The 17998-nt window shown below is 36.7% G+C and overlaps 1 protein-coding gene across 4 annotated transcripts in view; it reads right to left on the bottom strand.

The window, feature by feature from the left end:
• Positions 1–17998, bottom strand: part of RAPGEF2 (Rap guanine nucleotide exchange factor 2) — a 244588-nt gene that overhangs the window by 115684 nt on the left and 110906 nt on the right. For 3 of the 4 annotated variants that reach the window (XM_029234931.1, XM_029234929.1, XM_029234930.1), the window contains exons 5-6: positions 2238–2313; positions 202–369 (exon numbers count right to left, since the gene is read on the bottom strand). In XM_029234931.1, the coding sequence (XP_029090764.1) occupies positions 202–369; positions 2238–2313 (244 nt within the window). Of the gene's footprint in view, positions 1–201; positions 370–2237; positions 2314–10768; positions 10994–17998 lie in introns of those variants that run through there. The other variant, XM_029234932.1, reaches the window with a different exon arrangement.

The following is a 17998-nucleotide window of genomic DNA, read 5'->3' as shown; positions in this document are numbered from 1 at the left end:
AAGAAATAAAAAGGCTAAACCTTTTGATATCTTATTTCAGTGCTCCTTAAACTATTCATATTATGTGTTTCCAGAGAAATCTGCACTTTGAATAAGTATACCACAGAAAGGAATTATTCATCAAAAATGGAAAATGTATGCCTTTTCACAAAACTCCCAACAAAAAGCTATAAAGATAATTATTATACTTGTATAACTTACCGTATGATAGCCTCTAGGCAAAGGTGGTTTGCCCACAGGATAAGGATCCACAGTATCAATAATCGTTTGTCTTTCCCCTTTCTGGTTGATTTTTCTAAATCTCCTTCGAGACTGTCGATGAGAAGCTTGACGCTGAAAATATTCTTCATTTTCATCCATATAGTCTACCTGAAATAAAATCCCCCAAGATTTCATTTCTTCAAACACCATGTTCCATATTAAGATTAGATGCAGAATAAAACTTACGGATAGTCTACATTCATTCACTGTGCAAAGACATTTGTAGACAAACTATCTCGACAGACTTCAAATGTTTCTGAACTTCCCTAGAACTAACTGGTTCTGAGTAACTTTTCTTTATAAAAGAAAAGAGGCATTTTCAGTTCCACTTAGGACAATATGGGTAACTCCTGAATTTCCTGCAGTCTCAAAGGGAAGGATATTTTCAGTAGTCTTTGTTCTGATTTATTAATGAAAGATCTCACAGGATACATCACCATGCATTATGAAAGCAACTGCCCCATTGTCTTAACTAAAGCACAAAAACTCTCATGAAGTAAATCTGTTTAAAAAAAAAAAAAACACCCAAATCCCAAATGACTCAGACACGACTACTGGCAGAATGACTTTGGTAGATTACTTAAGGGCTTCTCTTCCTACTTTCATTCTACGGATTCAGTTTCGTTTTTTTTTTTACTATTATAAATAGCATTGCTCTCAAAACATAATTTCCTCATTTTAAACATTTAGAAAGTGATGAATGGACTAAAAGAAGAAAAGTTACGTTCGGTTAATCCCCGTCACACTTACATAATGTATTGCTCACAAAAGCGTATTTAGATTCTAAGATGGTTCTCACACTGACAAACCTAGTAGTTAGCATCATACGGACAAGGACAAAATCCTCAAGGAATTTTGGAGATCAAAAATCCTTCAGATCAACACAAAATAGCAGTAACAGAGACCAAAATCTTGAGGGAATATCTAAAATGCTTTTCAAGACCTGTGGCTGGAAAGCCCAACGTATCTGCCTACATTTTTCCACTCCTAAATCTTTACTCACCACCATGCCACTTTCTCATTTAACAGTAAATTTTGGGAAATTTTACCAAAAGTTTTCACTAGCTTTGATGAGGAAGTTCCCATTTCTGACAAATTCCTCTCCTCCATCATAGGGAAAAAACCTACATCTCCTCTAAAAATAGATGTATAGGCATTTACCAAATATTTTATTAAACATGAATAAAAAGCCTCCATCATCATCTATTTTAGGCCATCATTTATTCAAAAAGTTTCCTTGCCCAGATAGATGCTGGATGGGAAATATTATGCACATCAGCCAACTGAATGTCTCTACTGGGCACTCCCTCCAATCTTATTTTTGTTGCTGATTTTTTTAAGGGGTACATAGTGTCCCATCTTAAAATCATTTTTATATAGTAAGGAAGAATGTGACAGGCTCTTCTTAAAGCATCAGTAAAAATAATTATGTTGCTAATATCTCTTCTAACGTTATGTTTTTTTGCATATGTCTTACCTCAATATACTTTTTAAATCACACTATTCAATTAAAAAGAGATAAAAATCTCAACAGAGTATTTAACCAGCATAAAAGTCCTCCAAATTTCTTTCAATTAGATAAAGGAAGTGAACTGATTTCCTTATGTCAATTGTTGCCTGAATACATATCACTGTGTCTCATTTAAAGTATCTCACTCATTCCAACCAATATTTGGAGAGCTAAAATCCTGCAATTCCAAGATTCTCCCCAAGTTTAAATTAAATGGCATTTTCATAGACTGATTTATAAAGTTCAAACACCAAACATTTAGGTACGTGACCCTTTTAAACTTTCTTTTTCATTATTTGAATCCCGTAAATAATTATAATGATTATGAATTAAAACTCAAAAAGTTATGAAATAAATATACCTAAAGTTATGAAATATATAATACACTATTATAAGTAGTTTGTGAAAATACTTTTATTTCATAACTTTTTTTAAGGGAAAAAAGTCTTCACAGAAGTATTCTTACCACAATCATTTCAGAAGGCTCTAACACAATGCATTCACAGCCACGCCTAAAGCTTCCTGCAGAACGCTTGCCAAAACTAGAAAGAAAAAACAGATTTAAGTAATACAAATTATGAATTTAAGCTAACCCTTCAGATGAATAAAAACAAGGAAGAAAACAACTATAAAAAATATATACTGAAGAAAGAGAGCTATCTCAAACCATTATTTACACAGAATGACAAGGAACCATTCAAATTTTTAAATCTCAGATATATTTTTCTGGAAAATTCCAATATAACGTTTTTGAATTCATAATGTAAGTAATGAAGAATCATTATGAATGTGTTTTGGGTTAGGCTGTTTGAAACCACTCCCAGTCAGGTGAAGATTTAGAATATTCTAACAGGGGTGGGAATTGGATCAGTGGCAAACTATAAAAATATCCAAAGTATAAAATGCATATAATCCTCTTCTATAACTTAATTTGCTTAGGTTAAACATTTCTTTCACTTAAAAATGTAGTTATTTTTCTAAATTTTCAAATCAACTTATTCAAAATCAGTTTAAGGAAAAGGTGTTCAACTCAGGGCTTTCAGCTACACAGTGACTTAAGTGGACATGCATTCCCAAAGCCCCTTTCCGCGTTTCCACTGCACTGCCGACTTCAGACACGGCACCTCTGCCCCATCTGTGGAAATACCCGCCTAACACTAGAGGAGATTTATTCTCTCTGGCATAGCTATATGCCAACTAGAGCCACGAAGAGTTCTAAGTAGTCATGACTTGTTCTGCTAACGTACCACCTACCTCTGCTCATTCACTACTCCAAAAGGCCTCCCTTCCCTCCAGTCAACATCTTAGTACCCTTTTTTTTTTGTGGCCACACCGTGCAGCATGGGGGATCTTAACTTCCCAACCAGGGATCGAACCCGCGGCCCCTGAAGTGGAAACGCGGAGGTACGGAGTCTTAACCACTGGGCTGCCAGGGAAGTCCCAGTAATCATTTTTAATAACCTACTTTTGAGAAAAATATGAGGAAAAAACGCTTCCAAAGAGCTATTTTACCAAGCATTTTTTTCCCAAATCAATTAGACATTTGAGCGGCTCCTATGGACGTTCTCATTCCTTTTATAACTCTCTATGTCATGGTAGTACACAATGTTTCACATATTAGAACCCAACTTGGATTAGGGAAAAAAAAAAGTCATGTAAGATGAAGAGAACAAGAAAGTCAACGTTCTCACTCTATCAGCCTGTGACCTCTAGCAAACCAACTTGACCATCCTCATAGTCTAAACTATACTCATTTTTAAGGTTATCGGGTGAGCCCAGGCCATCACTGAAGTCATTTCTTGCTCCAAAATTGTTTCTATGAAAATCAAAAAGAACCATACTTAGCATATCTGAAAAATCCTTCAAAAAATATTCATACATATTCTCACAACCATACATATTGAAGTGCTTTTTTTAAGTGGAAAAAAATCTACCAAGAAAAATAAAATAATCTTATCTTCTTTGTCATGTTATTTCACATGCAATTAAAATGACCTAAATTTTTACATATTCTCCTCTTAGTTTACAATTAAAAACCACTAAAGTTGCGGAAAATTCTCAACACACACAAAAATTTGCTTCTGGTTTTTGAAACTACCTACTTGCAATTTAAGTTTTTACAATGAAGCTTATAATTTAATGATGCACTACAAACTAAGAAATAACCTCAGTGTGTTAGTAAAATATGTAGCAGGTTTCATGCCATCATTGCCCATTGAACCCTGTTATAGGACTAGGTAAAAACATATACTGTATGTTTAAGTTTTATCACTAAATGAAATAGCATTAAAATCTAAAGAAAATCATGTGACTCTAAGTTTTTTCGTATTTTATTAAATTACAGAACCAGACAAGCTTCATAATCATAATGATCGAGTGGTTTTCCTTTTTTAAAATTTCATGTAGTAAAAAAAAAACAAAAAAACAAACGTCTATAATGCATACAATGTTCAGATGACAACTTAAAAAATAAAAACTGCTAGAATTGAGTTGCTCACAAATTTTAGCAACAAAAGTAGTGACATCAACACGAATAAACTATGTGGTATTTATTTATTTTATGCCTAATTCTAGTACCAACCACTCCCTACTCCAGAATTAAGGCTGTAAAACCCCTTACCAATCAGCCATTAGTTCAACAGAACTTTATGGCTGAGAAGATATTCATGTATTTAGTTGCACTAACACTATTACTTTAGGGATGAAAAGTGTGCATCCCCTAAGATGAGCTACAAAAAATATCTCTGTGCCTTTTGCAAAGTGAGCTGCACTAAAACCTAACAAAACTCTCTCTGAAGCCCCGAAAGACTCAGGTTCTACTGACCATCACAAAGATGTGAACCATAGGAGAAAAAATAGACTCTTGTCAGGTTAATTCTTTGACTACATTGAGGGGGAAAAGGCAAATGCACAGAGAACCCACTCCAGCAAGGGAGAATAAATTATTTCATTTATCCAAAAATCCATTGTTTCGAACACAGCCAAGAACCCAGAAGGAAAGAGTGGCCTCAAAAGAGCTAAAGCGCAAGTCATGAACGCACTCGCTGGGGCCTAATGACAAGGTCCCTTGGCTCTTAGCTTACAAACCAGAAGCTGTAAGGTAGGAATGGTCAGGGGGGAATGAAAAACGTCACCTAGAAACCCATTCAGCCCACAAAATACTTCTGCTTCTACTCTCTGGTTCTTTGAAACAATAAATATAGAAACAAAAGTAAGTAAACACCATTATTTACTAAGTTTTAAAAAATCTCTGACCAAGTTCTATATAAATAAACTGTTTTAAAAATACAGTCCTGGACTCAAGGCTCTGTGGTGACCTAAATGGGAAGGAAATCCAAAAAAGAGGGGCTATATGTGTACGTATAGCTGATTCACTTTGCTGTACAGCAGAAACTAACACAACACTGTACAGCAACTATACTCCAAGAAAAATAAATAAACACATAAAATAATTTTAAAAATACAGTCCTGGAAAACTTTAGAGATAAAAAAGGTAACTGGATAGAGACATACAGTAGGTAAGATCTCCCACAGATGATATTAAGACCAAATTTTTAAAATATTTTAGATGATTTAGTAGGAAGAAATGGAGAGAAATCCTCAGGTTTACAAATGACACAGAGACGTTTAGAGAGTAAAGCACAAAACAAAGCCAGTAAGAATAAAGTACAAGCCATTTTTATAAAGTTTTATGTGCGTATAAAAAAGCAGGAAGGACCCAACCTGCACAAGGAAATATTCTATGTGAAAAGTGATCAAATGCACAAAGTGTGTAAGATAAGATTAAACAGCAAAGAGTTCTCATGTTTCAATTAAAAGTCAAATGAAAACTAGAAGTCTTTCAAGGCATTAGCACAGTAAACTGCTAACATAATAAATAACAAATAATAAACAGAGATACACCTCAAAAGGATGGACACACTAGGAGAAATTAAAAATGAAAATTACTATACATACCCTTATAGAAAACCACATAAATCTACAATAGAGCACTGCCCCAGAAAAGTTTCTAAGGGGAAAAACACAAAGCTAAAAAGTTTCCACCAAAAAAATTAAGGGTAGCCAAAGGGCTTTCTGTAAAACCAGAGGCACAAATTAAAAGAACACTTCATTCAATCTTACTAATAGCAGCTGAAAGTTGGTATCATTTAAATTTCTAAAATCATGACTTAAGGAATTGTAGAAATGATACAGATTAAATAAGAACTTGGTTAACTTAAGAAGTACACCTACAATCCTTGAGGGTTTTAAGAAAAGTCAGAAATAGATAAAGATTGTTCCAAAGCCATTTGCCTAAATTCTCCTCCAAATGTTCCTTGGTGCCACTGTCAGAAATGAAGTTAGTCCTATCAAATGCATTCTTTTTTATTATTAAGTCTTATAAGAGACTACAAAAAGTGATCTTACAAATTTGATGCAATTCCCATAAAAATCCCCCCAAAAATATTTTTTGCAGAAAAGGAAAAACCAATCTTCACATTCATATGAAATTGCAAGGGGCCCTAATTAGCCAAAACCATCTTGAAAAACAACAAAGTTAGTGAACTCACACTTTTAATTTCAAAACTTACTACAAAGCTGCAGTAATCAAACCAGTGTGGTACTGGCATAAGGATAGACACATATGGACCAACGAAATAAAACCGAGAACCCAGAAATAAACCCATATCTATGGCTAATTTTGACAAAGGTCAAGTTCATTCAATGGGGGAAGAACAGTCTCTTTAACAAATGTGCTGAGACAACTGTATTTCCACATGAAAAAGAATGAAGTTGGACCCCCACCTCTCATGACATACAAAAATTAACTGAAAACAGATCACTGACTAAATAAAAGAGCCAAAAACCATAAAACTCTTGGGGGAGAAAAAAAGGGATAAATCACCATTATCTTGGATTTGACAATGGACTCAGAGACGACACCTAAAGCACCAGCAGCAAAAGGAAAAATAAATAAACTGAACTTCATCAAAACTGAAAACTTTGGTGCATTGAAGGACATTACCAAGAAACTGAAAAGATAATCTACAGAACAGGAGAAAATATTTGCAAATCATATATCTGAGAAGGGTTTAATATCCAGAATACATGAAGAACTCCTATAGCTCAACAACAAAAAGACAACCCAATTAAAAAACAGGCAAAGGACTTGAATAGACCTTTCTCCAAAGAAGATATATGTATCAACATCCTTAGTTATTAGGGAAAAGTAAATCAAAACCACAACGAAGCTACTCACCCAAGTTGCCCACTCTCCCCCCAAGAGTGCTTAATAAATCCTTGCTGTGCTTTCTCAAAATAAAAACAAAACAAACAAAAAGACAACAAAAAACACAACCAGATACCATATCACACCTGATACTAGACGTGAATGAGATATTAGGATGGCTATAATTTAAAAAAAAAAAAAAATGCAAAGAATGTTGAAGCGGATCTAGAGAAGCTGGAACCCTTGAATTTTGCTGTTCAGAATGTAAGATGGTGCCGTCACTGTGGAAAACAGTTTGGCACGTCCTCAAAAAGTTAAACACAGAATTAATGTAAGACCCAGCAATTCTACTCCTAGATAAATACCCAAAAGTATCAAAAACATGGACCCAAACGGATATTTCACTGCAGCATTATTTGCAATAGCCAAAAGGTGAAAACAACACAAGTGTCAACCGATGAGTGGACAAACAAAATGTGACATATACAATGGAATATTATCCAGCAGTAAAAAGGATGGAAGTTCTCATATATAACATGGACAAGCCTTGAAAGCATTATGCTAAGTGCAAGAGCCAGTCACAAAATGACAAATATTGTAAGATACCACTTGTGTGAACTGTCTAGAATAGGTAGATTCATAAAGACAGAGAGTAGACCTGAGGTTTCCAGGGGTTAGGGAAATGCGAAGTTACAAAGTTTCTGTTTGGAGCTATGCGACGTAAGTTGTGGAAACAGGTAGTGATGATGGTTGCACCACAGTGTGGCTGCAATTAATGCCACTGAATCCTACACTTTAAATGGTTAAAGTGGCATATTTTACGTTATGCACACACATGCGCATATCCACATTTTTTTTTAAGTATGTAAGAGAAACTTATCAAGATTTGTGTGTTTGTTTTAGTGGTTTTGAGCATTTTGGCAAAATTCAGGACTTGAATAAGAAAAAGGAGTAATTCCACTTTGACCAAACAAGAACCAACCTTAGGGGCAAAGGAAGAGTTAAGTTTGATGACTGAGCTATACCACTGATTAACTTGGAACCAATCTTTTTCTACACTAATTTAGCAATGAAGTGATAGAGGTCATGGGTGAAAGAACTAGGAAGATACAAAGAGATGGTAAACAAATGTTACTGAAATATCTGAAATAAGTTTTTTTTAATTTTTATTTTATATTGGAGTATAGTTGATTTACAATGTTGTGTTAGTTTCCGGTGTACAGCCAAATGATTCAGTCATACATATACATGTATCTATTCTTTTTCAACTTCTTTTCCCATTTAGGTTATTACAGAATATTGACCAGAGTTCCCTGTGCTATACAGTAGGTCCTTGTTGGTTATCTATTTTATATACAGCAGTGTGAATGTGTCAATCCCAAACTCCCAGTCTATCCCTCCCACCCACCCTTCCCCCCTGGTAACCTGAAATCAGTTTTGAAGAGTCAATTATACCTACATTTTCCTCTCATCCAGCATTATCCCATTTTTAATTTTATCCCTGGTCATAAATTAGGGCGTCTCCCTGCCCCGCGTCCACATATATATGGAGAGAGAGGGAGAAAGAGAGAGAGATGCACACACACATACAATTTTGTTTCCTATCCCTCTTCCAAATACTCACTGGACACGTACTACAGAATCAACATGAACTATGTAATCAATACAGAGCTTACAAGAAGCTCACTAAATATAGCCCCTATTCTTAGTTTGTATTCCATGGAAGATGACCACACAGAGAGTTGTGATAACAGGCAGAAAAGCGAGCGCCATGCGTTTAATAAAAAAGAATGTCATATTTGCTGCCTACAATGCATCTCAAAAACAAAATGCAGGCTTCCCTGGTGGCGCAGTGGTTGAGAGTCTGCCTGCCGATGCAGGGGACGCGGGTTTGTGCCCCAGTCCGGGAAGATCCCACGTGCCGCGGAGCGGCTGGGCCCGTGAGCCATGGACGCTGAGCCTGTGCGAACGGAGCCTATGCTCCGCAACGGGAGAGGCCACAACAGTGAGAGGCCCGCGCACCGTAAAAAAAATGCATTTCTTGAATGTCAGAGCTGAGAAAAAACTTGAAAATCATATAGTACAGGGTCTCTTGGCATTTTTTTCTCCAGCTTCACACCTGAAAGTATGTCAGAGTCCAATGTGCTACATCAAAAGCCCTCAAATATTTCTATTTAGGAAAAGGCCCCCAAGTGCTTATAATATGTATGACCCACCATCCTCCTCTTCCCATGAGAACCGTCCCTCCAGTTCAATTTTCATTGCGTAAGTGGAGAAACTAAGCCAACCTACCTAAGAGCAGGTTAAAAGAGATGCCCAAAATTACCATCAGACTCCATCACCCAGGGTTCTGGGATCCCACACCGACCTGACCCTTCCTCTGACTTTCTGCTATAGCCCTTTTCCACACTCAATAATGTAAGAACTCTGGTCTTTGGTAAGCTTGCCATGTACAAGGAATAATTCCCAGACCTCCTCAGGAATATTGCTATAGTGCATCTCTTATACCAGTCAAGCATAAACCCAGTGACAAGTGGGGAACAGAGCTTTGTGGGAAGGTGGATTCTCAGAAGCTCGCTCACTCATTGGCTAGCTGAGTGAAAAAGACAAGTCAGCTGTTGTAATTCAGAAGGCAACTCGAATTCAGCAAAATTACAAATGACCATCAAGAGCCTGAGGGTTACCCTGGGAGACTCAAAGATTTAAATGTCAAATCTATAAAAACCAAGCCTCTTCAGGCAGCTGTTGCCAGAAATTCAAGTCCTAGCACATCTGCTCCTTTGAAATGGCTCTCATAATACGGCGTACCAAGATAAACAAGGATATTTTTACAATTTAAACTCAATGTTTAAAGTGACACAGGTTTTTTTTAACTTTGAATTTAAACTTAAAAAAAATTATCCCTGTCTTCTGGTAATTTCAGTCTTTCTGTGTACATGGGCATTTACATATAAGATACAAATATTAAAATACATATATAATAACTGTCTTTCAAAAAAAGATGTAGGTAACAGTTATCAATGAGACGGTCTGAATACTTAAAAACCTGTTAGCCCTTCCTCTACTTGATGCCAGCCTTCCACAAAAGGCCAGAAAGTTAGAAAGAGATGCGGAGAAATGGAGAAGTACGGTATGTGTGTTTTAAGAACGCTGACAGGCTTCTGATTCTACAAGGTGTGAACATTTAATGACTACAGTCTTTAAATCCTTCTAAATTGATTTGTAAAAGTATGGTGTATAGCTTGGCTTTCAACCATTAACCTCAAGGCAATTTCAGAATGTCCTGATAATCTTACACTAAACAACCAAAGGTGACAACTAAAAGTGACGCAGACTCACTCTGCATCAACCTATTGGTTCTCTGCGCTATTTAAAAAAAAAAAAAAAAGGTTAAACTCCCAGCAAATGATTAATGAAAAGACCACCTGCGGCACAACAGAGTATTACTAAATGCTCATATTCCCCCAGTAAAACTAACTGAGGAACGGCTGCTCCAAAGACAGTTTAACAATCCAGATGTTCACTCCCATTAAGTTAGTTTAACGGAACAAATTAAACATTAAGAATTACAAATTGTTCCTAAAAGCGAAGTAAACTAAGTTTAATATTTTTACAGGTGCAAAATGGAATGACTTGATAGTGCCCACAATATGCAGACAAAAAATTTACTGAAAGTAATTAGTCTTCTACACAATGTAAAACAGAGAAAAACGTTAACAGCCTGATAAACTTTCAAGTTCAAGGCTCACAGGAAGACAGCACCAATGCCTGCAAATATAAAATCTTACCTAGTTTTCACAAATACCCACAGGCTGTGATTCACCGGACAGGGTTTTGCAGGCTCCTTCTGAGGGAAGGCCATCCTGTCCTGCGTTCCTGTGACCGCATTTTCCCCATCCAAGTTGAGTCATGAGCACTTGCTGTGAGTGTGAGTTTCCACGAAAGGCAGTCGCTGAGCACGGAAGCCTCTTCCGTCAGTGGCCCTAAGCTTGCCCTTTGTATGGGCCTCCGCATTCCTGTGGTACGTCAGAACTGCCCAGTGGAATGCAACTCCTCAGTATTGGAATGTAAACTTTCTCATGTCAGGCTACATCCAGAGAGGGAATACACAGCAATCAAACCGTGACTACACTGGTAGGCAATCCTAATTTACAAAATGATTGAAAACGTGATTCTCCGAGATATCCATTTTTCATATCTTCATTTCTAGGAAATGATAAGCAGTTACTAAAACCTAAAAAATGTCTGGCCTGATGCTCCTAAACCAAAACCAATTCATTTATTTAGGACTTACAAAAAGTACTCACATGCCCCTGTCTTCAGATAGCAGAACAGCAATACACATTAAGAAAAAAAAAAAATCTAACAAGTAACTGCTGATGCAATCAATTCCATTCTCAAAAATCAGTGGACTCTACAGGAATACATTTAACAGAAGAAGACAGTGGCTTTAAAGACATCATAAAAATGCATTTAATCTTTTAAAAATATTTTGTCCTCACTCATTAGTTTAACAAGCAAAAAAAAAGTAACAGCTATTTAAAACAAAAACATACACACACCAAGTACACATAGAAGCTGTGTGTGTGAACAGGTTACTTCAGAACTATTTGGGAGAACTAAACAGACAGTTTCTTTCAAGGCTCATTTAGAAGTATTCTAACAGTCATCACCCTGCACAGATGAACAGAGATTGGCTCCTCTACACAGCGAATCTCCACATTTTAACCTTCGCTTATAAAAACAGAGCACAGGAAAAAAACATGACAAGCAAAGCCTCAGAGCTATGTTTTCCCCCCCTCTGTTCATTCCTCAGTAGCCTGTGATCTAAGTAACTACAGAAGCACTAGCCATCTGATACTTATGCTGTTAACATTTCAATCCCTTAAAACAAATCTAACCTGCACTGGCTTCCATATCTTTGAAGCAGCGGCAACAGTGCTGCCTCGCTGTAGAGGAGTTGGGTGTCTGCAGCCTCGAGCCCGCCCCATGGCCCCTGTGTTTCCTCCGGCTGAGTCCACGCGGCTGCAGCCTGTGCTCGGAGCCCGCATTCCGCCTGATGGCCAATTTCCTGCTTCGGTGACCCACCCACCCTCCGGGCTGCAGTTCGTGTGGGCACTGTTTCCGCATACCAGCCTCATGACCTCAGCGGCAGCCTGACAGACACTCTTTATCAATTTCCATTCATTACCCACTCTCCTAAGCCAAGGGCACGTAGGGAAATCTGCCATGTCTGCTCTCCTCTGAGCCTTCAAGGTCAAACGCCTAGGTGGGCTCGGCAATGCAATTTTGTTATTAAAATTTACCCGAGCTCCACTGCACACACTGCTCTCCACCACCAAAGGGATGCTGAATTGTGCACCTGGCTGGAATGATTACCGTGGAAAAGACGAGCATAAATTTATATCAAATTTATATCAAGAGTTGAAAGAGGCCGCTTTTGCTCTTATTTTTCCCTTCTAGAGAAGAAAGGTGGCTCTACCTCAGCTGTACAGGGGTGAAGGGAGCAAAAGCGCTTTTTGTCTCCTGCCACAATCTAAGCAGCAAAGGCCAGGGGTGGGATGATGGCTACACTTCGGTGGTGTCTGTGTCCTCGTGACCAACTGCTGGCGAACAGCTCAGCTAAACTGGTGTGCTGCTATCAGTCGACTCAGTGGCACCAACAGGCCCCTCTGCTGATGACAGAGCTTTGTACACAGATGGCAGCCGATCAGTTTGCAGAAAAGTTATGGTCCATAACAGCTTTCCCACCAGCTTCTGGACACATGCCTTATCCAAAACGCCTTTGTTAAATCTTCCCCGTTTCATTGTGCAAAGCACACTGTGGATGAGCTGAAGAGGCGAGGAAGCTCAGCTCTGAGGTCTTATTTTAAAATAACCTGATTTTTGGACTTCCCTGGTGGCGCAGTGGTTAAGAATCCACCTGCCAGTGTAGGGGACACGGGTTCAAGCCCTGGTCCGGGAAGATCCCACATGCCACGGAGCAACGAAGCCCGTGCGCCACAACTACTGAGCCTGTGCTCTAGAGCCCACAGGACACAACTACTGAGCCTGCATGCCACAACTACTGAGCCCGTGCTCCACAACAAGAGAAGCCACTGCAGTGAGAAGCCCATGCACCGCAATGAAGAGCAGCCCCCGCTCGCCGCAGCTAGAGAAAGTCCGTGCACAGCAACAAAGACCCAACGCAACCCAAAATAAAATAAACAAATTTATATAAAAAATAACACAGAAAAAGAAAATAACTTGAGTTTTGTAAAATTCATTAGAGGTAAAATAAAAAATTACATGAAGAAAAAACTGAACAGACCTATGTAACTTGTTAGTGAGAAAAATGGTAGATGAATTCAAATGAATAGTTCAGATTCGTCCTAACCAGTAAAAACCTGAATTGATCTCAAGAATCAAACATTCAAATAATGGCAACAGAAACATCTGATATTCTTTAAAGGCTTATACGAATGGCACCCAAACCCAGCCACCAGCTTCCCCCAAATCTGGCATATGTCATAAAAGATGTTGAAATAGCACACATGTCTTTATAAAATAGGACCTAAACAATAATTCAGGTCACTTGAATAATACTGCATTCACAAAATTCTTGGAAGTTAAAAGAACACATTTCCAAGAAAGGAAAAGCATAAATTCACACATATGTGTGATTTCTTACAAAGATATCAAGTAATAAAATGTCAATTTATTGAATTCAACTGCATGGAATGTGGACATTTTTCACAAACCATACTTATCTTGTTTCCCCTTGTTTTGTAAATAACCGTTCCTTCTAATTCTACCAACAGTAACCCTGGCAATATTGTTTAACCTTTTTCAGATCTGTTCTTATAGACTGAGGTAGTTAAAAACCTAGTATGTATCATCAAAAAATATTTAGGAATATAGTTAATGAAGGCTGTGTATGACCTGTACACTAAAAACTACAAAAGGGGATGCAATCCTACAAAGGAAAATAATAGGAGATCTAAATAAATTATGAGCTATACCATGTTCATGGTTTGGAAGGCTCAATATTAAGGTAGTAAACCTTCCCAAACTGATCTACAGATTCAATACAATTCCAGTCAAACCCTAACACTGACAAGCAGATTTCAGAATTTATATGGAAAAGCAAAGACACAGAAGAGCTAAATAATTTTGATAAAGAACAAAAGTGAGGGATTTATACTACAGGATTTTTACTATAAAGCTACACAAATAAAGATAATGTGGTATTGGTATAAGAATTGACATGTATCAATAGATCAACAGAAGAAAAGAAAGAGTCCAGAAACAGACCTGAAACAAATTTGGTCTACTGATTTTTAATAAATGTGCCAAGGCAACTTAATGCATAAAAAATGTTCTTTTCAATAAATAGTTCTGGAACAGATGAATATCTGTATCAAGAAACATAAGCCAAACCTCAACCCTTACTTACACCATACACAAAAATTAAATCAAAATGGATCTCAGGCCTAAATGGAAGAGCTAAAATTATTAAATTTCTAGAAGAAAAACATGAGAAAACCTTTCTGACATCAAGTGAAGAAGAGATTTCTTAAACAGGATACCAAAAGTACAAACTATAAAAGAAAACACTGACATAAATGGACTTCATTAAGGTGGAAAGTTTTTGCTTTTAAAAGACACAGTTAAGAAAAAGGCAAGCCACAGATTGGAAGAAAATTTTTGCTAAATATATCTAAAAAAGGAATTGTACCCAGAATACATAAAGAACACACTCAAAAATAAGACAGTCAATTCAATATTTTTTTAATGGGCAAAATCCAATTTTTAAAAAAAACTGTTTGAAACGGGTAAACTAACGCTTCAAAGAAGATATGTGAATGGCCAATAAACACATTAAAAAATTCTCAACAACACTAGTCTTCAGAGAAACACATAATAAAACCACAGTGAGATGACCGTCACATATATGCTAGAGTGGCTAAAATTAAAAAGACAGACAATACCAAGTGTTGGAGAGGACGTGGAGCAACCAGAACTCTCAAAAACTGCTAGTGGGAAGGGCAAAATGTTACAGCCACTATGGAACACAGTGTGACAGCTTCTTATAAAGTTAAACATCCATTTACCACATAACCCAGCAATTCCACTCCTAGGTATGTATTCAAGAAGTCATGAAAACATACGTCCACACAAACAGAAGCCAAAAACTGGAAGCAACCCAAACCATCAGTTTCAAACTATGTTTTGTAAAAATTAATACTACCTCACTTACAAAATTCAATAGGATTTATAATATCTGGCATCCCCTTTATATAAGAATTGGCAATATATTGCATGACTTGCTTCAAAATAGGACTGGAATGGGCAGTAAAGCAAAAGTTTAGTTGTCAAAGTCTGTCCCTATAGCCTTCTGACATGATACGCATCTCTTTTTTTGCCTCTGTATTCCCCCTATTTACCTGCCCCTCCACCCTCCCCTCCCTTGCCCCCCTCTTCCCCCAAAGCTTTTCAGGTGACTCAATGCCCAGATCATGTCTTCATATTCCCTGCAGCTCCCCTGTCTGTCAAAGCACGAACCATAACCTGCCCTAAAATCAAAAATACTCATTTCACCTCTAATATCCACCCACCTCAACCCTCTGGATTAGGCTGTAGCTGTCAAATGCATCACACTGCCAGACACGCAAGTTCAAAGCATCTTTTAGTCCATCCTCTCCCTTATCTATAATTTCAGTCACTAAATTCCATCATCAGTCCTCCTAAACTGCTCTCACATCGAATTCTATTTCCATGAAAACACTGGTCAGGCCCTTGACCTTGGCTAACCAAGGCCACAGAGATGGGGTTCCTATCTCCAGTCCCAGCTTTATGGCATCTTCCAGGGTCCCCTCATTCACTCATCTTAAAACTCCAGTGCTTACACATTGGTTCCATGGTCATTAGCCCAGCTGCTCAGTTCAGATCTGACTGACCAAATGCTTGTAAGCTTTGAAAACAGGAGTATGAAGTCCAGCCCAGATTGTAGTGACTGAAAACCCCCAGAGCCTGGACCTCAGTGCTGTATCCATTCTAAGCCAGGTGAATCCAGTAACAGGCCCAGTTCAGTCAAACCTTTCATGTTATCTCCTAACCATCTTTACTGCCAAATACAAGGACTCTAAACAAGGCTTTTTCTACGTTTTGTTCCACAAGCACATTCTTAGCAAAATTAAAACATACTTCTCAGGCTTGAGAGGTTATCAGGCAGCTCTTCTCCATTTATTTGAAGGACAATAATTACTCTGTACTCTGACATAAATAACCAAAAAAAAATCTCTGCTTTTAGCCACAATGATGCTTCCATACACAAAATTAACTATATATATATATATAATATAACTATATATAATATAAACTACATATAACTATATAAATTAACTATATACAAAGTTAACATACAGAAGTTTACTTAATATATGTCAATATTACCTCCATTCTTTTTAAAGTTCACTTAAATAGGATAATGATTATAAAACCTTGAAGACCCTATGCATTCTCTGTTTCCAAAATTATATATTAGTTAAAATCCAAGATGAGGTGACAAAGTGGTAAATTGAAGTGGTCTCAAAATTCTGAATAAGAATTAATTATTATTATTATAGACTATAAAAACTACCATGGCAGCAGAAAACCTCTGATATACATACATACATGCTTATATACATTCTGGATATGATTTAGACTGATGAAAGAAAATAGTTTTCCTATTTGTAAAGCTGAATTAAGTATGAATACTAATGGTGGTTTTCTAACTGCACCCTAATGAACCAAAATATAATAATAAAAAAAAATACAGGAAAGTGTTGGACAGATTTTGGCCATGGCCCTAATTTTAAAAATTATCTGAAAATGTTTAAGAAATAACAAAGTTATCTTAATGAAACCGACACACTAAGCAGTTTACAGCTATAAGATGCAAGAGTGAGTCACCAGTAAAAGATAATGTAAAAATTATCCTTAAATGTCTGACTCAAAAAAAAACCTTTGAAAAGCAGAACTAAAAAAATCCAGTTATTTGATCTTTATGTAGATCTATATAACACATGAACATTCAACACCAGAAATTATATTTAACAGCAAAAATATCCAACACCTATAAAGCCATAAATGTGTGGCAAAAATATCTAAGGAAATAATTTTTTTAATATTTTGAACTTACAGTTCAATATTCTAATCAGTAATAAATTATTAAGCTGGCAGCTTTTAAACCCACATTATATGTAATTAAATTCTAACATAAAAAAGGCAGTGATATACATGTCTAAGCTATTATTTCACTTTATTTAAACTATTTCTTAATTCTTGAAGTACTTAAAAAAATTTTTAGCACATCTAAAAAATAAAGTGGGGTTCATAGTACAGAATAAATTCATTTTCTTTAACATTCAAATATATGACTGGTGTTGTCTATGATATATAACATGTACCTATATATTGTATATGTAATTTTATAGTCATAGTAATTTTATAGTCAATGTAAAATAAAATAGAAGGTCCCTGAACTACGGTTAACTGGAAATTTTATTTTAATAGACATTCCAGTTTTACCAAGTATAGTTTGCTTCTTCTATGAATCTCTCTCTTAGCGACAGCCTTACTCTCGTCATTTTCTGTCAGTGTCCCCAATACTGAAAGTATATTTCTTTAAACAAAACCCAATTTAGTTGCTATGTATTTTAAGACACTTTGAATTCATACAGGTGAAACAGTAATTCACACACCCCTCCAAACCAACCCTTCCCCAAAATAAGTGTGCACACACAAGGGTTGGGAGTTCCTTTACGCTTAGCAGCAGACAAATAATTCCAACATTTTACAGAGAAAAACAATACTGTATTTCATTGACGCATGCATGTCACACTTGAAAACCTTTATGAAATATAATATCTACTTTTGCAAGAGAAACCCAAACATCACTGCAAATACAGACTTCTAGGATGAAATCACACACTCAGTTATACGACTGAAGACTTCAAGCATCAGGTGACCTGTGATACCACATCATCTCTACA

The sequence above is a fragment of the Monodon monoceros genome, unplaced genomic scaffold, assembly GCF_005190385.1.
Source record: "Monodon monoceros isolate NGI ecotype Baffin Bay Population unplaced genomic scaffold, NGI_Narwhal_1 Super_Scaffold_20, whole genome shotgun sequence".
Taxonomy (NCBI): domain Eukaryota; kingdom Metazoa; phylum Chordata; class Mammalia; order Artiodactyla; family Monodontidae; genus Monodon; species Monodon monoceros.
Note: the sequence above shows the minus strand (reverse complement) of the source record. Positions and strands in the feature narration are given on the sequence as shown.